Source organism: Chrysochloris asiatica, unplaced genomic scaffold (genome assembly GCF_000296735.1).
Source record: "Chrysochloris asiatica unplaced genomic scaffold, ChrAsi1.0 scaffold00027, whole genome shotgun sequence".
Classification (NCBI taxonomy): domain Eukaryota; kingdom Metazoa; phylum Chordata; class Mammalia; order Afrosoricida; family Chrysochloridae; genus Chrysochloris; species Chrysochloris asiatica.
In genome coordinates this window covers 22,482,430-22,508,407 of record NW_006408545.1, presented here as the reverse complement: position 1 = coordinate 22,508,407, position 25,978 = coordinate 22,482,430, and the positions used below count along the sequence as shown (strand labels likewise).

Sequence of the window (25,978 nt, the reverse complement as noted above, 5' to 3'; positions counted from 1 at the left end):
AGAGCAGTGTTTGCAAAATGCAATCCAAACGTGCAAGCCGAGGCAATGAGAAGGCTCACGGTGCCTGCCAGAAACCGAATGGTGAGGTGATGAAATGCTTTAGTTTTCTAAAGCAAAATAGCAGCAAATTTCTCACAGTCTCCCCACCACCAACACATAGGGTTCTAACCCTCTAAAACAAGGTCTAATGGAGGGAGCAAAGAATAAGACATTGTTCTATGGGAAGAGCAATCAGGTGGATCTTCCTGAAGGTTGAAAGGAAGTTAGTAAAAGGGCCAATAGCAACAGATCTAGAGGGTGGAAAAAATATGAGATGTTGAATGAAGTCCATAAGAAGATAATTTTATGATCCCTAAAGAAGTATGAATTTCTACCCTGTCTGGTTCTATAGGCTACCCTCGAGCTACCCACTTACAGCCCTACTCCTTGGTTTCTATGGTCTATTTCCAGGTCTTATGCCTGCTCCTCTTCCCTACCTTACTTAGCAGCAAGCTTGGCTTCTGTGTCTGAAGTGACCTATCTCATTTTCACCTGTTTATGTTTAAATGTATGTGTGTGTGTGTGAGAGAGAGAGAGAGAGAGAGAGAGAGAGAGAGAGAGAGAGAGATTTAATGACAGGTCTATGTATTCAAATGCAACCAAAAGAGATGGAGAGATGCTGGAAGGTTCAAATGTAACCAAAAGGAACAGAATAGGAGATGAAGGAGAGAAATTAAGGAAATGGAGAGAAATGGCATGAATAGTTATATGTGACCTTGGGCAAATCATTTTCGGTAGCATAGTGGTTACAAGTCGGGCTGCTGATCTCAAGGTCAGCAGTTTGAAACTGCCAGTGGTTCTGTGGGAGAAAGGTGAGGTTTTCTGCTCTCGTAAAGATTTACAGCCTTGGAAACTCTATACAGGATCCCTATGAGTCGGAAGCGACTCCACAGCATACCAGCACTATCAAAATGAAGATGGCAATTACTACTCTCCAGACTGCTGTGCGGTACCTGGCACATGGCTGATTCATAATAAATGTTAGCTAAAATAAGTCACAAAACAAGACAAATAAAAGACTAATCCATATATAAAGCATGTTTAATGCCATTAGAAATCAAAGAAATGCATATTACCTATCATTGCTAAACATGACATACATCAAAAAAGTACATAAAATATAGATATAGTGTGTAATGCATAATTATAAAGCAAACACCTATATAACTAGACTCAAGTCAAGAAATAGACTATTGGTGCCACTTCTTATCTCCTGTGAGTCCCTTTCTGGTCATACTCACCCCTCCACCCACACCCCCAGGGTCAGTCCTAGGGTGAGGTGAGTGAGACACTTGCTGCAGTGCAAAATTTAAGGGGGTAGGCATCAAAAAGTTGTGACCAAGGTCAATCAAACTTGATAATACAGTAGTTTCAAAAATAAAAATTCAAAAAAATTTCATGATGAACAGAATATCAAAATTTTAAGTAAAGACAGGATCAGCACACAAGAGGAAACTATTATCTTAACGGTTTGACCCCCACATTTCTGCTTTCCTTTTACCATGAATAGATCCCAAAATAACACAGTTTCATTTTTCATGTTCTTGAATTTCACGTGAATGGAATCATGCACTGTATTCTCATTTGGGTCTGAATTCTTCTGATCAATGTTATGTGTATATAATTCATTCATGGATTGTTTGTAGCTGAAGTTCATTTATACTGCTGTGGAGTATTCTGGTTCATTAATTTATCATAATGAAATGATTCATCGTATTATTGATGGAATCTGTCTCTTTCTTGTTGGGGGCAATTACAAGCAATGAGCATTCTTGCATGTACATCAGAGAGCAATGTGCTTGAGCTTCTTAAGGACGACAGCTTTCAAAGTGAGGTCTGGGAACCCTTGAGGGTTTCCAAGGTCTTCCAGAAGGGCCTAGGTTGTCAGATATTTTCATAATATCATTTGCCATTTTCACACTCAGTCACTTCTGAGTGTTACACTGGAAATGCAGAGGTAACCTGATGTGCAATGAGGGCATTGCTCTGGTGACCAGCAGACTGTGCCTGGTGTGTTATTGAACTTTAGAAATTTCTGTATCTTATTTCTAACATAATAAATATTGATAGCTATAACCCAGATTTAAAAAACAACAAAAAACCCTCTTAGGTTCATAGAGTTTAAAAGTCTTGGAGTCCTGAAACTAAGAGCTTTGACAACTGCTCTTCCAGGGTATCTGATGACGAGTGGAATTTCTTAGTTTTGAAAAATGTATGTCTTTAGTTCTAGTAGATAATGCCAAACTGTTTTTCAAAGTACCAAAGTATAATACCATCGCCAGTGTATGGGAGTTATTTAGAATGATCTTCCCCCCGCCCATTCTAGTGGGTGTGTGAAAGTTGTCATTGTGGTTTGCCTTTTCATTCCCTTGACTACTAGTTGTTGTTGTTGTTGTTAAGTGCTGTCCAGTCAGTTCTAACTCATAGCAACCCTGTATAGTGTTTCCAAGGAGCAGCTGGTAGGTTTGAACTGCTGACCTTGCAGTTCAAACCAACTTTGTGGTCCAGTGCTTTACCCTATAGCACCCTACCAGGACTCCTGATTACTAATTAGACCAATTAGTTTCTTAGTCTAATTATTGACCATTTATATATTTTCTAGTTTAAATGCTTGTTCAAGTCTTTGGCTGTCTAGGTATGAAACCTTGGTTAGTTATATAGATTTCAAATATCTCTTCCCATTTTCTGGCTTTGGATTTTCATTACTTAAAGATGTCTGGTGATTATCAAAGGTACTTAAATTTAATGTGGTTAAAGAAGGTAATAAGTCTTTCCGGTATGTCCTTTGTTTAAATAAAGTTTTCCTTACTACGAAGTCACGAAGATTCTCTACTGTATTTTCATCTAAATGCTTTATAACTTTGCTTTCAAATTTTGGTCTACAATTCATGTGGTGTTGATTTTTTTTAAGGATGACAAAAGATAGCAGTCAAATTAATTTTCTTCCCTGAAGATACATAATGGTCATGTACTCATGTATTGAAAAGTCTGTGTGTTCTTATTGTCTTTTAGTGCTACTGTAGTTTAGAAACTGTCGTGTCCATGACCATATGTTCCCTCTTTTCCCCTTAGTTTTGTTTCATTTATCTGTTTATCTATTCCTGTGCCAGTGCTATATTGCTTTATTTACTGCACTTTATAATAGACTTAGCATCTAGTAGAGCAAGTTCTCCTAATTTGTTCTTTTTAAAAGGATATTTGGCTAATCTTGGTCCCTTACATTTCTATATAAGTTCTTTTTTTTTTTTTAATCAGAAAGAATTATCATCTTTACAGTATTTATATCTTATAACCCATGAGCTTGGTATTCTTTCCCAGTTATTTAAGGTTTTGGTGGTGGTATGTGCTGTGGAGTCGGTCCCAACTCATAGCGACCCTGTACAGGGTTTCCGAGGCTGTAAATCTTTATGGGAACAGAAAGCCTCATCTTTCTCCCGCGGAGCAGCTGGTAGTTTTGAACTTCTGACCTTAAGGTTCGCAGCCCGATTTGTAACCACTACGCTACCAGAGCTCCTTATTTAAGCCTTTATTACTCTTCAAAAAGTTTTATAATTTTACCTGTAAAGTTCTTACACCTTTTTTGTTGGGTTTACTCCTAGGTATTTTATATTCTGGAGTATGGTCTAAATTTCATTTTCTAACTCAATTGTTGGAAGAAAAGCAATGTAGACCAACCATGAAATAAGCATTTCTCATTTAAGTTCACTAAATAAGCAAAACCAAAATATGTATTGGTGAAGGTGGAGCAAACAGGCCCCTTCCCATGTGTTATTCAAAGAGTAAATTGATATAACCTTTCTAGGAAGTAATTTGGCAATGCATAGAAAAAGCCTTCAAAATTTATACCTTTTGATCCATTTAGGGTTCTATCCTGTGGAAATAATTAAAGCTGTATATAGAGATAAATTGGAGTCCTGGTGTGGTGCTGTGGGTTAATGTGCTAGACTACAAAGTTGATTTGAACCCCTACGTCAACAGTTCAAACTCACCAGTTGCTCCTAAGAAACCCTATACAGGGTGGCTATGGGTCAGAACCAACTTGACAGCACTTAGCCACAACAGCATCACATACCTGTTTATGTTATTCTCAATGTAGGCTGCAGAAAACTTGTAGTTTACCTCTATTTGTTGTTCAAAGCAACTTTGCAGTCCAGCGCATTAACCCACAGCTCCACACCAGGAGTCACATGATGGAAAGCAATGCAACCATTAAAAAAAAGTATTGTAGAAGTATTATATATTGTCCGAAAAGATATCCCTCGTGCACTGTTCAGTGAATGAATCATATACATAACAATCTGTACAAAATAGTATTGTATAATTCCCTGGGGGAAAAAAACAAAAGACATACACAACAAATAGTGGTGATTTGGGATGAAAAAATTAAGGAGAGTCTATATTTTCTTCATTGTACTTCTCTATCTATCTATCTATCTATCTATCTATCTATCTATCTATCTATACACACACACACACACATATATATTTGGATTCTCAAGTATGTCTATGTAGTTCTTTAATGTTTTTAAGGTTTCCCATTCCATTATGTTCCCCAAAGACGAGATGTTTTACAAAATCTTATTTGATCTCCACAACAATCAGGAGCATGAGTTTTTAGAAGTCAACTTTAGTGAAATCATTTGGAGGGAGATAAAGGTTAGAGATCAGGCCTTGTTTCTGTCTGCAAACTGTCCACTCAAGACTTCACGGATAAATCATTGCCCCCAAACCACCAGTCATTCTATTACATATTTTTGTCTGACTCTTGCTTGTTGATGGGTGAAAGTAAGCTATCTCTGGAAAATAGGGTTGATACATTCATTTGATAAATATTTATTGAGTGCCTATTGGTACCAACCACTGATGAAGGGTTGGGGACACAGTGGTGAACAAAAAAAAGTATCCTCTTGTCCTCATGAAGCTTACATTCTGTAACAATAGATAGACAGTAAAGAAGTATACAAAATAAATGTATAATCACTTTCAAGTAAAAGAAGTTATGAAGAAAAAATAAAGGATGATAAAGTTATAGAAAGTGATAATGCTGTTTTAAATAGAGTGATCCAAAGAGCTTTCCTCACCTAGTGGTGTATTTTCTCTACATTATGATCTTGGGAGAGGAGGGGGTGGAAACAGTAGATGTCTGTCTGTTTGTCTGTTTGTCTGTTTGTTTGTTATTCCTGTCATGACACATTGAAGATAACTGCTCATCAGTGATGATATGCCAAGCTCTACAGACCCAGTAACTCTTTTATAGACTGTACCTAAAACTACAATTATTTTCATCTCCATCTCACCAACTGAGAATCATAAATTAATCTCATTAGTTATTTACTTAGCTTTGATCATTTTAACTTGAGCTGTGAAACATCAGCAAAATTAACATTAAAAAAAATCAAGCTATTAACTGCACCAGCTGCCACTGTCATAGGGCACTTTGTGTTTTTCAAAGCATGTTCATATACATCACTGCATGTCAGGTTCTCAATGCCCTTTATGACAGAAGAGGAATTTTTGAGAGGATATATGCTTTGATCCCTGTTAAGTAATATTCTTGAGTTCTTTTCATGAAAACATGCATTCTACTTCTTAATTTTAAAGTATTGCTAGGAAGTCAATAAATCTTACTAGAAATTATAGGAAACAGGAATTTCTGGGCAGTGTGTATTAATTAGAAAGATAAAGAATGTTCCATTTTCTAGAAATGACACATTTTTAAATGTGGTTAAACTGACCTTAACTTATGAAATTTCAAGGTCCCTAGAAGTATCAGAGACAACTTCAGTGTCAGTTGTGTGTTGTTGTAGCGACGTCTCTGTTCCTCTTTCTAGAATTACTGTTCTCACATTCCCTCTCTCTTCCTGGTCTCGGTCACTTTACAGTGTGACCTACTTGCCTGCTTCCTGTGCCCAGTGGGAGGATAGGCATGCTGTCTTCAATTTTTCCATGGGCTTACTCCACCCTCTTCTCCCAGTTTATCCCCTATCCTCATCATATCATTTATATACCGACGGCCTAATTGAAGATTGGTCCTTGGGGACTTTAGTACAGTCAGAATCACTGATAGTTCTTTAGTATTTTAAAGTAATTACTCTTCATTGTGGTGGTGGTGGTTGTGTGTCATTGAGTCGGTTCTGACTCATAGTGACCATGTCTAGTGTTTCCAAGGCTGTAAATTTTTATGGGATCAGAAAGCCTCGTCTATGTCTCTTGGAGTACCGGGTAGACTTGAACTGCTGACCTTGCATTTAGCAGCCCAATTCGTACTTCAGTATGCTACCAGGGCTCCTTATTCTTTATTGTAGATTGAAATGATTGTGCAAATCATTCTTTAAAATGTTTTGTTTTTGTTAAGAATCTACACAGCAAAACAAACAAATCCAACCATCTATACATGCATAATTCAGTTACAATGATTACATCTTCAACCATTCTCACCGTCCTTTGCTGAGCTGGGAGCCCTGGTGGTACAGTGAGTGAAAGTGTTGGGCTGCTAACCACAAAGTCAGCGACTCAAATCCACCAGCTGCTCCACCAGGGAAAGCTGAGGTTGTCTGTTTCTATAAAGATTTACAGTCTCAGAAAACCTAAGGAGTAGTTTTACTCTGTCCTATGGGTCTCTATAAGGCGAAATTGACCGCATGGACATGAATTTGGGTCTGTTTGGGTTTCTGAATTGTTCCTCCTTCATTAACATAAACTCATTGCTCCCCAAGGTTCCCATTTGATCTTTCAGAGTTGCTCTTGTCATTTTGATCCCATCAAGATTGTTCTTTAAAGTGCATAAATGATCAAAGTGGGCATTTAAAAATAGTTGAGCTAGACCATTTGGTTTTCTGAAGACTTCAGGAGACAAATAATTTTTTTTTAATTGCATAAAGAACATGTCTTTTTGGTTCTGCATCTCTGAAAAATAAAGAAGTCAATTTGAGTATTTCACAATTAAAATATTATGATATTTCTGTTGGCTAAACTTTTTTCCAATTAATAGCCAACTAGTCAGTTATTTGATTATACTTATCAAGGGATACAATCGGTATGGTAGAGTAAGAAATATGTTTACTAGTCATAAGAAAAAATCTTCACTGAATTTGTGAATATTTTTTCTTATGACTAGGTCTAGGGTGAGAATAGATCTCAACTATCTTTTGCATGAGGTTGTTGTTGTTGTTAAGTGCCATAGAATCAGTTCCAACTCATAGCAACCCTTGACACGGTTTCTGAGGAGCAGCTTGTTGTTGTTGTTGTTAAGTGCCATAGAATCAGTTCCAACTCATAGCAACCCTTGACACGGTTTCTGAGGAGCAGCTTGTTGTTGTTGTTGTTAAGTGCCGTCGAGTCGGTTTCTGAGGAGCAGCTGGTGGGTTTGAATCGCCGGCTTTGTGGTTCACAATCCATTGCTAATCCTACAGTACTCCACCAGGAGTCCTACCTATAATTAGGCACACTGTAAGTGTCAGGATCCCAGCACAGGAAATAGCACCTCAAATTGGATAATTGAGGAAAGTAATGATAGACCATTTACAAAGTGGAGCAATGCTTTAAGGAACTAAAAAGTTGCTTAACCCTCTCAAGATGGAATTATTTTTTGCTTTGCATTTTTTCTTGAAACCATGTATTTTCAGTAATAAGAGGTATTTTTAATGAAATGAGAAAAAATATTTTCGAGGTAATAGGATTTTGATACATTTGTTATAGTTAAGTGCCACTGTGTGAGTTCCACCTCACAGAGTCCCTGCCTACAGTATCTGTGACTGTAAATCTTTGTTGTTGTTGTTAAGTGCCATCAAGTTGGTTCTGACTCATAGGGGCCCTGTATAGGGTTTCTGGGGAGTGGTTAGAGGGTTTGAAGAACCAACTTTGCAGTTAAAACCATCCTTGCAATACAGTGCTTATCCTACAGTGCCACACCAGAACTCCTGTAAATCTTTAGTGTGAGACATATGTCCTGAGGGATCTCTGCTGCTGGGGTTGGTGGAATGAGGCCCATTTCTTCAAATTCACAAAGTGGGATATAAGCTTCCTACTAAACCCCAGAGGCATAAAATGCAGATGGACACTATATGTCCCAAGAGCTTCAGGGATCCTCATAGGACCTCTTCTAAGGCCCCCTATTCCTAAATCTGTAATGCACACTTCTGTGGTTCTTAAAAGAAGGTCCCAAAATTGTTTATGCTTCAGGCCCCACAAAACCTGGTCCTGGTGTGGCACTGTAGGATCAGCACTGGACTGCGAACCACAGGGTTGGCAGTTCAAACCCACCAGCTGCTCCTCAGAAACTGTGTCCAGGGTTGCTATGAGTTGGAACCAACTCAATGGCACTTAACAACAACAGCGACCTCAAGCAAAAGATAGTTGAGATCCATTCTCACCCTAGACTTTAAGGGGCAGGAGGAGGAAGCAATTATTGGGCCTGGAAGAGAAGTACGTAGACCTGTGGGTGGGGGGCAGCCTTGGGCTTCATGGAAAGACCTGTCCACACCCAGTCCAGCCTAACAAGGAGAAATTGGGAACCAATTCCTTGACCACACTCCCCTGTCTCCCTCTGATCTCCTGTCAGTGCTCCCATTGGGTGAATCTAAGTAACTGAAGCCAAAGGATAAGTGTGTTTATACATTCTATCACGGTCAGGGTCATGGGCACAGAGAAGGGTGAGGAAGGGTGAGGAAGGGTGAGCCAACAGCAAATATCCAGCACACACAGTTGACAGACTTCCCTGAGTCCTATGGGCAGGCTCCATGATAAGTGGGGGCCGTGCTGTTTACTCCCTCCTATCTAGTGGTTACGAATTGGGCTGCTAACCTCAGGGTCAGCAGTTCAAAACTACCAGCTGCTTCGGGGGAGAAAGATGAGGCTTTCTGCTCCTGTAAAGATTTACAGCCTCGGAAACCCTGTACCGGGTCACTATGAGTCAGAACCGACTCCACAGCACATAACAGCATCTATTATTCTATTGAAAGACCTGGTAATAAGCACACCACACAGGTGAAGCTGCCTCTATGCATTCTGGGCATTCATACAAGTGGCATGCAAACCACATGCTAGGAAACAAAATCATGTCTTTCTAATGATATAATTCCAAATCAGAAAAATTACTGAGCTAGCATTTAGAGAGCCTAGCTTGGCTGGGAAATTTACTTAGATTCTTTGGAGCCACAGTTTGCCTCTTGAAAGTAAGGGGAAAAAAATCTGGCACCAAATAGATCTAAATGATTATTACTGGAATGGATGAATAAATGATTCTACAATTCAAATGTTCTATGATCTCTTCCTTTCTAATTGGTCAAGTGTCAGTGACTTTAAACAATTTGCTTTCATTATATCTCTATAAAACAGTCACTTAAAGACAATTCTGATCTATAATAAGGTGCCTGCTATTTTCTTTAAAAAGATTCTATACTTCTTCATTAAGCCTTTTATTTTAAATGGTTAGAAAGAATGCAAATTTAATTCTTTCATATGTGATGGCTTGCATATTCAATAGTGCCTTTTTTTCTGGACCTTGTTAAACCTAGAGAGAAAGAAAAAAGTCTGTTACTGCCCTTTCAGCCAACAGTCTACCTGTGATTTTACACAACAGGATGTGTCGGTTGTTTGGCTATAAGTGGCAGCATTGAAAAAAAGAAACACAGAGGTGTAAGTAGAGAAGTGTGTCACATGAAGTTGAAAGGACAGAGAAGAGATTTAAAAACAAACAAACAAAGGAAAACAATACTGAGCAGCAGAGATGGGCCAGGTATTGGGAGTGGTGGCAAATATTAGAAATATCACAAACAAGTACATTCCTCCTGGAAGAATGTGGCAAAGTGACAGTGGAGAGAATGACTCTGAAGGTCTAATGTGAAGTGTTATTGGTTAGACTGCATGCAATTGGACTGTAGGTCAAAAAGGAAAAATACAGCAGAGTCATTAGCCTCTTCATTAGAGGCCTACTTACTACTATTGTAAGCAATGCTATGAAATCAATTTTGACTCATGTGACCTCATGTATTTCAGAATAGAACTTTGCTCAGTAGATTTACAATGACTGATTTTTCAAATTCAGATCTTCATACCTTTCTTCCAAAGTGCCTCTGAGTGAATTCGAACCACAGACCTTTCATTTAACACCTGAGCTGTGTTAACAGTTTGTATACCCTTTGCATCACTCAGGGACTCCTAACAGTGGGTTATTTAGTCTAAACGCTTCCCAGCATTCATTGTACCAGCTCTGGAAGAAATCCCTATGTTACAACAATGTAATAATAGAGGTTCCAAATCTGTCCTAAGAATAATAAGAAGTGGTTACAAATCGGGCTGTGAACCACAAGGTTAGCAGTTGGAAACTACCAGCGGCTCCATGGGAGAAAAATGAGGCTTTCTGCTCCCATAAAGATTTACAGCCTCGGAAACTCTGTACAGGGTCGATATGAGTCGGAACTGACTCCATGGCACGTAACCAACCAACCAAAGTATATTTAGTATACTCAGAGGGAGGGAACTGTATAGCATATAATTGTTGTTGTTTAGCGCCATCAAGTTGGTTCCAAATCATGGCGACCCTGTAAAGGGTTTCTGAGGAGTGACTGTTAAATTTGAACTACTGACCTTGCAGTTCAAAGTGACCTTGTGGTCTAGTGCTTATCCTATAGTGCTAAAATTGATTTAAAACATTAAAATGAAGTTTCAGTACTTAATAGGTCAGTATTTTTGTGAACATTGATTTTCCATTTTATCTGTTTATGTCTCTGTACACGTTTGTGTGCATTTGGAATGGGCCATGTATATTAGCACAAACAGTACAACAATTAGGGAGATAAGGGATATTATTTTAAATGACTATTCCAGGTTAGTAGCATCAGGATCCATAGTTGGAGCTTCCCTTAAATATAATTTTAAATGCATTTGGCAGCTAGTTCTGATACTGAGATGATACTTTTCTGCATACTTAAGAGTGGGAAAATGCAATTGTAACTGAACTTAATTTAAAGTGTTCAGCCTTAATGCCCCAGAAGTTATAAGACTGGCTGGCGTCTCTTCATGAAACTCTTTTTTTGCTTTCTGGATTCTTTCTACATTTCTCAACGTTAACTCTCCTTCAGACTTTCTATCGCTTTGCCTGTCTCTCTTTCTTCCTGCCTTCTGGTACATTCTCATATTTAGTTACATGGTTCTAAAGTATTTCTTGCTTTTATGAAATAGAATTTTCTAACCCCCGCTTTCACTTTTGAACGTTGAAGGATGGAATAGCTTATATTTCAAGGACAGTTTGAACCATAAGGTTGGTGGTTCAAACTCACCAGCCACTCCTCAGAAACCCTATCCAGTGTTGCTATGAAACATACAGAAAAATCGCTCCTCAGAAATGCAAATACACATAAACATATGTTACAGGTGTCATGAACCTACAGTAGTATCAAAGTAATGCGGCCAGTAAGGTAATGCATAGTAATATCCACCTGACTTCACTGTGGCTGAATTGAAGTAAGAAACTAAGATAACTATCAAATCTGCAAATTGAGCTCTTAGGAAATAACACATTAAAAAAAAAAAAAAGTTACTTTTGTACATTGATGACTACATCTGAGAAGGACACACAGGTGAGTACGTGTCAAAAGATCCTGATCTGCTTTCCTGCGTCAGACTCAGGCTGGAAGCCAGCCTGACCCAGAAGAAACCTATGTGTGTCAGCAGTTGATTCAACATGTAGAACCCTCACATGGGCAGAAGAGAGCTAGGAATTCTTGACCATGTTAAGTCCTGTGAAGAAAAGTTTCCCATTCTGTGTTGATTTTTCTTAGACTTACCCATGTATCTAGTTATCTCAAAGAGTATTGATACCTCCCTTCTGAAAGGGAAGAGAGATACTGCTGATTCCTTGTTGTTATTGTAAAAAGTGCTGTAGAGTCAGTTCCAACTCATAGTGATCCTGTATAAATAAGGTTTCCCAGGAGCATCTGGTGAGTTTGAACTGCCGGCCTTGCAGTCCAGTGCTTATCCTACAGCACCACACCAGGACTCCATCTATATCCACATCTGTTATTGTTTTGTTAAGTGCCATTGAGTCGATTCCAACCCATAGCAACCCTGTATAGGGTTTCCAAGGAGCAGCTGGTGAGCTTGAACCAACTTTGCAGTTCAAACAACTTTGCAGTCTGATGCATTAGCCCACAGCACCACACCAGGACTCCATATCCATATCTAGTAGCAGACAATTCTTTATGTTTCATGTCTAGCTGTAAGTCCCTATGGTAATTGTTGGGAATGTAGATGGTACATATTTCTTTCTCTTGAGAAGCTTATATTCTGTAAGGGCATGAAAAGGTGGAAACTTATGGAAGACTTAATTTTATTTATCTTATAATTGCCTTCCTCTTTACCCAAGTTAACACATTTCTACCCTCTAGCCAGTGAATTATCCTCCCTCCCTGCCATCCCTGGTAGCCATCACACACACACATATACACACAATGTATGAAAGTGAAAGACTTATTTTAAATAGTATGTTAGTTACATTTGTTGTTGTTAGTTACATCTTACAACAATATACTAAACATATGTTTCCTCAACCTCCATTCTGGGTCAAGTTTTTTTAAATTTAAAGCAAGGACTTTAATTGGTAAAATAAAACAAAACAAAACACTATTTTGCCTTTGTGCTGCAACAGTTTGGATACACTGTATGTGGTATCCTGACAATTTATTCTGCATTTTTTGACTTTCACTCCCCATAGTTGAAGCAGTAGCAGAGTTGGCTGACATTACAGTTAATCCTGTTTGTATATTCTCTTTTTGCCAAATTCACCTACTTGCTCAAGGTTATATGTAACCCCAAAATTAGCTTGGTGCTTTTGTAGTCACTTGTGAACATGCACAGAGTGGTGGAAAGTTTGAGTCACACAACATGCATGTTCCTAGCTGAGGTGGAACAAGGTGATGCTGGACCATCTTGTTTTAGCTCTCACACTATAAACGCATGTCCTTTTTGAAGAGCCTGTTTATTTTTACATTTTTTGTTCATTTTTGCTTTTTGATGTTTTTGTTTTTGTTTGCTTGTTTAAAAATGGTCCCCAGGTATAGTATTGAAGTACTGTTTTGTGTTCCTAAGCACAGTAAGAATGTGTGCCTTATGAAGAAGACAACTGTATTAGAGAACCTTTACCCAGGCACAAGATATAATGCCCCTGGTTGTGACTGTAATGTCAGTGTATCAACATATATATTAAATAATGTCCTCAAATAGAAACACACATAAAACAAGGTAATTTACTGATTGGTCAATGGAAATGTGACCAGAAACTTGCAGAAACCTAACCTTGTAACATGGGGCAGTGGTTCAGTATTCACTATTTCAGTGGTTGCAACAGATTAATAGAACCTAACCACTACAAAGGAGCTCTGGTAGCGTAGTGGTTACGAATCGGGCTGCGAACCTTAAGGTCAGCGGTTCGAAACTACCAGTCGCTCCACGGGAGAAAGATGAGGCTTTCTACTCCCGTAAAGATTTACACCCTCGGAAACCCTGTACAGGGTTGCTGTGGGTCGGAACCGACTCGACGGCACTTAACAACAACAACAACCACTACAAAAAAAAACAAAAAACAGTAACAGTACAAGGTAATGTGTGTCTAAGTGAACAAGTGTTCCTCACCAAGAAGACTAGAACTGTAGTTAGTGTTGTCTGAACCTCTACACCTGGTGGAATATGGTCTTGTGGTAGTTGCTTACATACTCCCCCCGTTGTTGTTAAGTGCCATGGAGTAGGTTCCGACCCACAGCGACCTTGCATAGGGTTTCCTAGGAGTGGCTGGTGAGCTTGAACCACCAACCTTGCGCTTCAAACTGACCTTGCAGTCCAGAGCATTAACCCACAGTGCCACACCAGGACTCCATACCCTTTAGTGACCCATATTTAATATTAAGAATGCTCCAAAACAGGTCCTAGCACAAGACCCATACAGCATCTCTACAATAGTCTTGTTGTGGACTGCTCCCCTACAGCGTGGGTGGCAGGAAAATGCCAAGTGCAGGTTCTGCACAGTGAGATGAGGAGTCTGTCTTGAATGTTGTTGTTGTAGTTAGGTGCCATCGAGTTGGTACCGACCCATAGCGACCTTAAGCACAGCAGAACGAAACACTGCCCGATCCTGGGCCAACCTCACTATTGTTGCCACACTTGAGTCTATCGATGCTGCCACTTGGCCAATCCATCTCGTTGGGGGTCTTCCTCTTTTTTTCTGACCCTCCACCTTACCAAACATGATAGTCTTCTCCAGCAACCAGTCCCACCTGACAATATGTCTTGAATGAGGTGGGCAGAAATTACATGGCAAAACGTAACTACAAATTGGTCCTAGGATTGCATGGGTTCTACTGTAGTCTGGGGTCTGCAGACAACCAGTCTGGATCCTTAGGACTATGGTCATGCTGGAGGAGGGGCTGGGAGAGCAAACAGCAGCTTGATGGGCCTCAAAGGCCTGATTGCAAAAATTCCCCTTCAGCGGATTACTGCCAAGGTTTAGTTAGAAAGTGCTGGTCTCCTCTTATTCTAGGTTTAGGGTTCCAAAGTCAGAAGTTCATACCTAAGAAGGCACCTACTGACACTCTGGACAACTTCTAAGCCACCTAGTCTTTCCTTCTCCATCTGCCACACTCAGTCTTCTGCAATGAACACTGGGCAGATATAATCCCTGATGGAAAAGAAATGTGTGCCATGTTTTAGGAAGGGTTGTTCCTCAAAGATGTGACTGTAGACTCTCAGGAGAAATGGGACATTCTGAGCCCTACTCAGAGAATCCTGTTTGGAGATGTGATGCTATAGATTCATAGGGACACAGTTTCTCTTGAGGGAAGATTGCATTTCCAGATAAATGAGTCTGTCTTGGGCAAATCTGCTGCACAAGACTCTTCAGTGTTGAAAAGCAAAGATGTCAATTTGAGGACTAAGGTGCGCCTGATGCAAGCCATGGTATTTTCAATAACTTCATATGCATGTGAAAGCTGGACAGTGAATAAGGAAGACTGTAGAAGAAATGATGCATTTGAGTTATGGTGTTGGAAAAGAATATTGAAAGTGCCATGGACTGACAAAAGAACAAACAGATCTGTGTTGGAAGAAGTGCAGCCAGAGTGCTCCTTGGAGGCCAGGATGGCTAAACTTCGTCTCTCATACTTCAGACATATTGTCAGGAGGGACCAGTCACTGGAGAAGGATATTATGCTTGGTAAGGTGGAGGGTCAGAGAAAAAGAGGAAGACCCCCAGCAAGATGGATTGGCAAAGTGGCAGCATCAATGGGCTCAAACATAGCAATGATTGTGAGGTTGGCCCAGGATAGGGCAGTGTTTCCTTCTGTTGTGCATAGGGTCGCTATGAGTCAGTACCGACTCGATGACACCTAACAGCAACAATCCTTTCAAATGATTTGAGATCCCCATTGAGTAAGAACTGTGAAATGATGCACCTGAGCCACATGATTGTGCCACAGTTTATTCTCTTTATTTTCCAGGAAAAGTTATATTTTTAGATGGATTTTATTAAGTTATCAATTGCATATAATAAAATGTCCTCATTTTAAGTATGTTGTTCTTAAGTGCTGTGGAGTCAGTTCCGACTCATAGCGACCCTGTATAGGGTTTCCGAGGAGCAGCTGGTGGATTTGAACCTCTGACCTTGCAGTTCAAACCAACCTTGAGGTCCAGCACATTATCCTGCAGTGCCGCACCATATATATTCATGTGTGTAAGCATTACTATAATGAAGGTAGAGAGCACTTCCCATATGCCTCTTCCCAGTTAACCTCTCCCCCATTTCCCCAGGCCCCAGGCAACCACTGATTGACTATCATTATATGTTAGATTTACATTTTCTAGAATGTCATATAAAGTATGTAACCTTTTGAGCCTGGCTTCTTCCACTTAGTATAATGCATCTGATATTTATCCATGTTGTTACATGTTTCAGAAATTCATCCACCAGTTAATAGACATTTAAGTTGTTTCTAGTTTGGGGCTATTATGAATAAAAATTCTATGAATATTCATATATAAACAAACAAAACTGTGGAATTGTAGGAAATTAAACAAGCAGCCTAGCCAGCAATAAATAGACTGCCCAGCTGTGGGGAGGGAGAGTTGATGAGGCCTAATTTCAAAGAGCAGTCAGTTTTGTAGTAGGCAGCTATAGCCAAAAGAGGAAAAAAGCAAAGAAAAAACCTGTACTGAGCATAGAAAGGACTGCTGATCAGGCGTCTTTTAACGCATGAGAAAAATGAATTGCAACATCATTGGCAGGAAAGATGAACACATACACTTAGTCGTTTTATTTTGACGTGGGCTGGAATTGAGCCAATAGACTCAAACTTACTTTTCTGGCTACTTTTCTAGGATAGCTGTGAAAGCATGTACAGGCAGTCAAGGCAAAGAACTCTAGCTCCAGAGTTAGACAGAATTTAAGAGCCCGTAGGTCCCTGTAGGACATTGGGTAAGATACGGTAACCCTGGCAAATGGACATGAAGAGCACTTACCTTGAGAGTTGTTGGGAGGATTAAATGTAAAATATGTAAATTACTTACCAAGTGTCTGGTTCATAAAGAAGGCTTAGCAAGCATGAATTATTATGCGTATAAATCATATAATCTCTTTGGCTTGTCATAAAAGAATCCAAGTGTAGTTCTTAAGAAATTGAACTAGTTTAATATTTTCTCTTAATGCCACTGCAAATTCTTCTTAGAAAATTTATATCAGTATTAAAGAATTTGTTGTTGTTAAGTGTCCTTGAGGCAGTTCTGACACAGAGCAACCCTGGATAAGGTTTCCAAGGCTGTAAATCTTTACCAGAGCAGAAAGCTTCATCTTTCTACCTATGAGCAGCTGGTGGACTTGAACTGCTGACCTTATGGTTTGAAGTCCAGTGGTTATCCTACAGAACTACCGCATTCCCACTGAAAAATTAGAATAGTCAAAATCTGGTCAGATTTAAAATATTTGTTTATCAACTCAGTCACAAAAATCTAAAGTGGCCCACCTCCTCACATAGCAGCTATTTAGTACCAAAGCCCCTACCAGGTGCTTCTCAAACCAGAATGTCCTCAGTTGCCTACTCAGGTGCACTGATTCTGTGCCTTTGTGCTCCAGAGTCCACTAATCTGGGTTTGACTTTGGTTCAGAGTACCCACTGCACCTTAGTGTTGTGTAAAGAGGTTCCTGTAGTGGAGTCCAGAGACTGCAAGTTGGAAGCTGAGGACTTGTGTTTAAATTCTGGCAATGATTTCCTCCCCTGCAACACATTTTAAGTCGTCCTGATAACGTAGTGGGGTACAAGCGTTGGACTGCTAACTGAAAGGTCTGCAGTTTCCACTTGCTCTGGGAGAAAAATGAGGCTTTGTGTAGCCTTGGAAATCCTATTCTGGGCGGCTATGAGTCGGAACCCGCTAGACGGCACACAGCCACCATCATCACCACCTCACCTTTTCTGGTGTGGAGCTGCAGGATAAGCACTGAACTGCAAGGTCTGTAGTTCAAACCCACCAGCCACTCCGGGGAAACCCTACACAGAGTCACACTGTAGAATAAACACTGGACCGTAAGATCGGTTCGAACCACAAGGTCGGTGGTTCAAGCTCATCAGCCGCTCCTCGGAAACCCTGTACAGGGTCACTATGAGTTGAAACTGACTCGAAGGTACTTAACAAATGATAGTGTGCTCCATAGATGCTTGTTGACACTCTTAATTCTAGATTTTAACAGTGATTTCCTGGGTCCCACAATCCTGAAAGTTCATTGGCATGTAAGTTAGAAATGAAACTGCTTTAAAGAGTAATTCAGAAATCATTTGGTAAAAGCTAATATTGTAAGAACTGTCCTCAAAGTTAAACTTGGATGGGGCACTTTTCTGCTTCAACAAGCCTGAAGCTAATGCCTGGGTTTTAAGTGGAAGGGGTCATTCTTAAATTCCTGTAGCCACAGGTATCTGCTTGGGTTTTCTGGGGGACGCTTACTCAGGTGGGGGTCAAAACTAAAGCTCCCTCCCACAGGCACCATGGTTGGTTCTTTTATTCTTTCCTGGTCGGTTTCATTTGCCTGCCGCTCAACTGCCCCCGGGGCAAACCCGCGCGCCGCTCTGCCCTTTGGAGGGTTTGTTTTTATTGTTTGGTTCAATGCTCCCTCTCGACTTCCGCCGCTGGCACCCAGTGCGGGCCGTTTTGCTGCGGGCGATGTAAACAGCACAAGTTCTTGCCCTTCCCGAACCCGCGCAGATCTTTCGCTGGCGTCCCGACCCCTCCCACAGAGGAGCGGGCCCTTGAGGCTCTCTCGTGTTTACTCAGCTCCAGAAGGTAGCGATGCGCAGCCAATGGAGCGGAGGTTGGTGTGGGCAAAGGCCTAGCGAGAGACTGAACCGTGCCTCTCACCTCCTGCAAAAAGGAAAATCTTTCCTCCAAAAGCGTTAGCGATGGGTTGGGCCTGATGAGAGCTTGCGGACGTTTGAATGTCCGCGCGCTTCTCCCATTGGAGGAGCGCGGGCTAGGCGCGGTGAGATCCTTTTGTAGGTTAAGGGTGGGGCCCAGGTGCTGGATTATCCGGGTTTCTCAATGTTTTATTTAGCAATTATGTTGAACCCAGGTGGCTTTTTTATTGTTCTCCAGTACTTTTCCCCATTCTCCTTCCAATCTACAAAAAGAAAGTTTTTGAAAAGAATTCCACTTTGACGTACTTTTAGTCTCTGGTAGCATAGTGGTTATGAATCTGGCTGCTAAATTCAAGGTTGGCAGTTCGAAACTACCAGCCGTTCCAAGGGAGAAAGATAAGGCTTTCTGCTCCCGTAAAGATTTACAGCCTCGAAAACCCTGTGTAGGGTCACTATGAGTTGGAACCTAGCCATACATGGCTGTTTTGAAATTGCATCTTTGACAAAGGAGGTTAAAAAAAAAAAAAAAGCCAAAGCGAGAGAGAACTAGAAACTGTTTTATATGTGTGATTTTTTGGGGGTACTTTTCCTTTGTGAAAAAACTTTCAGTTAAAGGAAATATTATTCTAACTTGCACTAAAAATTGATGGTGCTTAAGAAAAATAGTGCATAAGCAAAAAGTAAAACCAGAGCTCATTTTGTTGTATTGAATGTCACAAAAACACAGGTTTCTCATTTTCATTTAGAAACTTTGTTCATTTATCACTTTGGCTTGTGATTCAGTAGTATACCACTAAAGGGAAAACAGGATTCTCATTCATTTTCTTTCTCCATCCCCTTTGTGTTTTCAGTCCAGAGCACAACCGCCAGAAGAGAACAAAAGAAAGCCAGTTTTGGGGAAATTTGGCAATCTGTTCACAGCGGGGAGGAGAAGGAATGTCAGAAACGGGCTAGAGAATCCCACCAGCTCAAATGTCAAACCGGCTTCTTCCAAAAATGTAACATCTAAACACTCCGAGAAGGAGAATGAGAAGAGTAAATCCCAGAGCAACCAACCAACGCAATCAGCTTCATGCCCCACATCTGAGCAGGAGGGTGAGCACTCCGAGAGCAGTATCCAGGCAACCCCCCTGGACGCTGAGCAGTCACCTTGCCTGAGCAGTGGTGCACGGGACGCTGTGCAACAGTGCCATGAAAGTGATTCACCCCAATTAGAACCTCTGGAGGCCGAGGGAGAGACTTTCCCAGATGCCACCACCAATGCCAAGCAGCTGCATTCCTCGCCAGAGAATTCCTCCAGGCAAGAGAACTCTGAGACGCTCGCCCGCAGTCCGGGGGAGGACTCTTCTCCAGGCGCTGGCTGTGAACAGGAGACAACCAGGGGTGTGAGGGGTGTGCCGGGGACGCCCACCAGGGAGCGGCCCCCTGGAGGACTAGGCGAAGACTTGGACCGGGGCCCTGAGGTGTGTGCTGAACAAGGCTCTTTGGAGCCCCCAGAGGACACCTCAGCCCCGCCAGGTGACCCTCCCACCAAGGACCAAGAGAATAGGGCTGGCTCAGTGCAGGTAAACACCAAAGCTGGGCCAGGAGGACGCGCTTCCTCAGCCAAAGTGTTAACTTTGGACATTTACTTGAGTAAGACTGAGGACGCCCAGGTAGACAAGCCGGTTGTGGTTGCTGCTGGCGCTGAAGATTGCTGCGATTCCGACGACATGGAGAAGAGGTCGAGTGGTCGCAGGTCAGGGAGGCGGAGGAAATCGCAGAAATCCACCGACTCCCCCAGTGCAGATGCGGCGCAGCCAGAGAGCACCACGAGGGACGACGCGGTGTTCGACGACGAGGTGGCGCCAGATGCAGCCACTGAGCACGTCTCCGCCGAAAAGAAAGTGAAATCTCCGCTGAGGAGCCCCGATGGGGGAGTTGCCTCTGCTGGGAGCCCGGAGTCGAAGGCTAGCCCTGGCCCCAAAGGACAGACCCGAGGAGAGTCAGACCGGAGTAAGCAGCTGCCGCCCAGCTCATCTCCCATCAAGCGGAAAGGCCGGAGCCGCGTTCCCGAGGCCGTGTCCACCCCTCCTGCCAGTAACCTAAGGACTCCTGCCAAGGAGCCCCCGACCAAGAAGACGCCCGCGGCCGATACGAGCCCGGCAGCCAAGGGCATCGCGGGGGAGAACGGCGAGGAGGCGGCCCGGGTCATCCCACGAGAACTCACGGTCAAAAGCAGCTCTCTACTTCAGGAGTTCAAACCAGAGCATAAAAGGGGCCCGCTGCCCAACCACTTCGACGGCCGGGGAGAAGGAAGTCGAAGTAGAGAACTGGGCAGATCCGCAGGAGGGGCTGATGCTGATTGCTTAAGGCCTAGGAACCATTTCGGTGCAGGCAGATCGACTGTGACCACTAAAGTGACTCTGTAAGTAGCTGCGGAATTGGGTCGGGCTGGGCTGGGCTGCTCTGTGCATTTGTGCAGGAACTGACCCTGCACGTAGTTTTCTCATCTTTGCTGAACAGTGGAAGACTGTCTTACACAGTTAAGGTTTAAGAAGATGCCACATTTGGCGATTGTTAATTCCTGTTTTAATCTATGACTTAAATTAAATGAACAGATAAATGAGATATACCCTGAGGTTCAGGGTTTATGTAATAATAGAAATAAGACTGAATTGAACTGGTTCTATTCTTTATTCAAAATTTGTGCCAGCATTCCTGGGTAGGATCTTCTTAAAACACTCTGTGGAGTAAACACTAATATGTGCATTATGACCCAGTCACTTTGACATGTTTGAGTTGTGAACCTTTATGGAACTTTGTGCCTTATTGACATAAACGTTAAAAAATTTATTTTCTCATACAAGCATCTAAATTGCTTCTTTCCCTTTATAATGTCAGGGAGTCTGGTAGTGTTTTTGTCTCCAGTTTGAAAAGTAACTTCCAGCTATTGAAAAGAAGAATGAATAGTTTTGTTCTTATTGAAAGAATATTTTGTAAATAAAAGGACCTCTTTGAGGGACTAAAGCCAACAACAGACTGTGGCTACTTGCTGTTAAGTTTATTAATTTTGCATATATGTATTGAGCACCTTCTGTGCATGGTATTGTGCTAGATATTAAGGGAAATTAAAAACAAAAGCAAAATGAACCACTGTGTTCAGTACACTGCCCTTTAAAAGTTTATATTCTAATCTGGTACTTAAAATACAGACAGATGACATGGCAATATGAGGTGATAGCTGATTAAATTGCCAAATGGATGTAAAGGCTGGGGAAACAGAAGGAAGGTATTACGTTTGGTTTAGAGTCCTGATATGGCACTGTGGGCTAATGCGCTGGACAGCAAAGTCGGTTTGAACCAAAAGGTTGCTGGTTCAAGCTCACCAGCTGCTCCTTGGAAACCCTATGACAGGGTTGCAGTGGGTTGGAACCACCTCTACAGCACTTAGCAACAACAACTGTTGCTTTGAGGGAGGAGGTGGGGCTTGTGGCTTGCTGGTAACAGTGATTTGATACTTCCTTGCCTCACATTTTCCTTCCCTTATCCCCAGTTAGTTAGCATGAGTAAAAAATAAATATCTGCCCTTGTCCTATATTCACATTTATTATAAGAGTTGGCATTTTCACACCATTATTTTTCTTGAACTGAACGGTTTCATACTATTTGAATTTCATGGATAAGTAAACTTTAGAATAGGAGGTCTATTTGGTAAACTGTTGAGAGGAAAATGCACTTAATGGATAACTTGAACAATCTTACCAGCTGCCAACCTGGAGACCTTTGATATAGTCAGTTATTTATTCTGTAACGGCAGCGACTTGTTGAAGAAACAAGAGTGAATGATGCCCATTATTTGTAGAAGATCAGTGTGACTGGACATTCAGCCTCCTTAATGTTCTAGAGCCTTATAACCGCAGCGAAACATGCTGTGTCCTTGATTAAGTAGACTTCATCTGTCTTCCAATTAGAGTACATGGGTGGAAAAACCAGAAATGTTACACTGTTATGGAGTAGGGTAAACAAACAGTGTGAAAAGGATCTTACAATGAACCTGTTTTTTCATGTGCTGTTTCCTATAACAGAACTAAGCCAAATATTTTTTTCTGTTTACTAATTCTTTTCTAGCTAAAAGATTTTCTGTACCACTTATTGTATTTACGTTTTATTTTTCACAGTGCCTGGCCAATGTGAATTCTTAACCTGTTGAATAGAAAATTAATCATTTTTTTTTCTGGTTCTTTGATCCATTTCTGTTTGATGAAGTTTTTTTTTCATTTCCTTTCATTCTTATTATGAGTGTATTTCAAGTAAATATATTTATCAGATTATTTTAAAAAATAATTTGAAACTGAGAGTTAGAAAACCTATTTTATATTCCTTGGAAACTAACAAGGAGGAAGCAGCATGCTTCTTGATGTTGACGATTAAAAAAATTATTTCTTCAAATTCTCTACCAAGTGACAGTGATGAAGGTTGAAATTCTTAAAGTGATACATTTAGAATAAGGAAAAATTTCCTTTCACATTATAGTCATAGCTTTTTAGACTCATTATTTTCCCCTCTCATATTATAATGAAAGCATTACAACATGAATTATAGGAACCTTCCTTTTAATCACTCCGAACTAGGTAATTGTAGTGACTCTTGGTAACAGAACTTAATAGCACAGAAAGTTTGGCTGTAAAATGTATTTTGATCTTGGTGTAAATCTTTAATGTGCAGATGTATGTTTCCTGTCTTTAAGGTAGCTTGTTTGCTAACCTGTAGCCATTTCCATTGGAAGATGTGCTTTGATGTTCTTGAGCAGATTAGTTAAGATTTTTTTGTAAGGTATAGTCACTAGTATGTGAACATCGCTCATCAACTGATAACATTTTTAAGTTCCTCATGTGTAAATCATCTCGCTGGTTATAAAAAATGTAATCTTTAAGGAAATGGTTATCAGTAGATTTTGCTTTTGAAGTTTAAGCTGTGGGCCCACAATGAGGGAACCTCACTGCTGAAGAATCAGTGCCTAGGAGATTTATGGGTATACATAAAATTTAGTTCTTTGGCTTGAAGTTAGCGTAGCCCCACCTCCTCATTGTATCCAAAAGGATAGACTTTTTATCCAAAGTCAGACATTAGGTCCCTGCAGGAAACATGAAACTTCTCAGGTTCAGCCTTCTTGAGGGTATTTTCATGGTCTTCAGTACATGTGCATGGGATTTCAGTGATTCTCTACTTTTGTTTTCTCATGATTGTTGTTATTAAATCCCCTTAAGTCTGTTCTGACTCATAGCAACCCTGTATAGAGTTTCCGAGGGATGGCTGGTGGGTTTGAACCACTAACCTTGTAGTTAGCAGTTCAGTGCTGATCCTACAGAGCCATACTAGGACTCCTGTCATTATTGAGGCATCCTCAAAAGCCTTACTATGCTTACTAGCTTTATTTTATGAACGCCAGGACTCCATGCTAATTCACTGACTGAATGATAAAGCTAAAAAGAACTTTATGAGGGCACTTTATCCTATGCAGGAGACCCAGGTCCAATTCCCGCAAGTGCACTTATACACAGCCCTTATCTGTCTGTCAATGGTGGTTTGCATGTTGCTCTGTGCTGGACCGCAAGGTCAGTTTGAATCACAAAGTAGGTGGTTCAAACTCACCATTCACTCCTCAGAAACCCTATAAAGGGTCCGTATGAGTCGGAACCAACTTGATGACACTTACAAACAACATGATACTGACTAGTTTCAGTAGAACTTCCTTGTGGATTCGGAAGAAAGCTTCACGATTTCCAAAGCTCAGTTAGTGAAATCTCTGTGGATCACAAAGGTAGATCCCCAGCTGATCTTGCGGATGATGCAGGACTGGGCAGTGTTTTGTGCATGGGTTTGCCAAAGTCATGGACTGACATCACAGTGGCTAACAACCACTACTGTACCAAATCTGATCTTACTTGAAGAAGCAGAATACCCTAGTAGTCTGGAACTTGGCTTCTGTAACGAGCACCTAACTTTAAATCATGGTCCTACTGCTTACTGGAGTCCTGGTGTGGTGCTGTGGATTAATGTGCTGGACTGTAAAGTCGGTTTGAGCCACAGGGGTGGTGGTTAAAGTTCACCAGCCTCTCCTAGGGAACACTATACAGGGCCTCTATGAATCAGAACCAACTCCACGGCACTTACCAACAACTGCTTACTATGCTTACTAGCTGTGTTACTTTCCTTCTATAATGCTTGACTTCCTCATTGTTAAAGAAAATGTACAAAATTGTATATTAGGCAAACAGTGTACAGCATTTCTCAATCAGTGAATGGCAGTCTGCAAATATTTGTGGTTATTGCTTATCTCTCCTTATAACCATCCTATTTTCTCAACCACTAGACCAATGGTTCAGGTTGTTTTTTGAAGCTTGGAATCTTTTCTTCTAGGAAAACGCATCTAGAAGTGATATGTAAAAACCTGAGAGCAATTCTAGATGAAAGAAGGATACCTAAATGATAGCCCTCTAGCCTACCACCTTTATACTAGCCCTTGAAAAGAATTTCAAGAGTTCCTGCAAGCGTAATTTGGGAAAAAATTAATCTCTGTACTAAAGCATCTAGGTTTTTACAATAAAAAAAAATGAATTCCATAAAGGTATAGTAGCTCAACAAAGTTCATATAGAAAATTAGTATGTGAGCTGGCATTGGAGCCAGCTAATTCCAAACACTGTGTTTCTCAGAATGAAAACGCTGTACTTTTTAAACCCTTACTATTTGTATTTGCAGGTAATTATACCTTAGCTATGTAGCAGAAAAAGGAGACTTTTTTTTTTTTTTTTTTGCCCAGGAAATGGTGACAAATCCAACAATTGAGTAATTGATAAGTATATTATGATACAGCCACATGATAGACTTTTATGCATTAGAATAGACATTAAGAAAACTTTTGAAGCAAGTTATTTTTACTAACCTGAAAAATGTTCCATATAACCTGAGTAATTTAAAAAATAAAGGCATCAACTTCTATGAACAAAATAAGCTCAATTCTATTAAAATATATGTAATTGCATATAATAAGACTTGTTGTTGTTAAGTGCCATCGAGTTGGTTCCAACCCATAGCGACCCTGTATAGGGTTTCCAAAGAGCAGCTGGTGAGCTTGAACCACTGACCTTGAGGTTCAAACCGCTTTGTATCTGGCGCATTAACCCACAGTGCCACACTAGGACTCCATGTTGTTGTTGTTGTTAGGTGTCATCGAGTCGGTGCTGACTCATAATGACCTTATGCACAGCCGAACAAAACACTGCCCGATCCTGGGCCAACCTCACTATTGTTGCCACTTGGCCAATCCATCTCGCTGGGGGTCTTCCTCTTTTTCTCTTTCCAAACATGATATCCTTCTCCAGCTACTGGTCCCTCCTGACAACATGTCCGAAGTATGAGAGATAAAGTTTGGCCATCTTGGCCTCTAAGGAGCATTCTGGCTGCATGTCCTTCAACGCACATCTGTTGGTTCTATGGTCAACCCATGGCACTTTCAACATCCTCCTCCAAAACCATAACTCAAAAACATCAATTCTACGGTCTTCCTTATTCA

At 40.9% G+C, this 25,978-nt stretch overlaps 1 protein-coding gene across 1 annotated transcript in view; it reads left to right on the top strand.

Moving 5' to 3' along the window:
* The window catches only part of AIM1 (absent in melanoma 1), a 293,695-nt gene that overhangs the window by 206,618 nt on the left and 61,099 nt on the right, over nt 1–25,978 (top strand). The window contains exon 3 of the mRNA XM_006839959.1: nt 19,274–20,829. Coding sequence (XP_006840022.1) covers nt 19,274–20,829 — 1,556 coding nt within the window. The remainder of the gene's footprint in view (nt 1–19,273; nt 20,830–25,978) is intronic.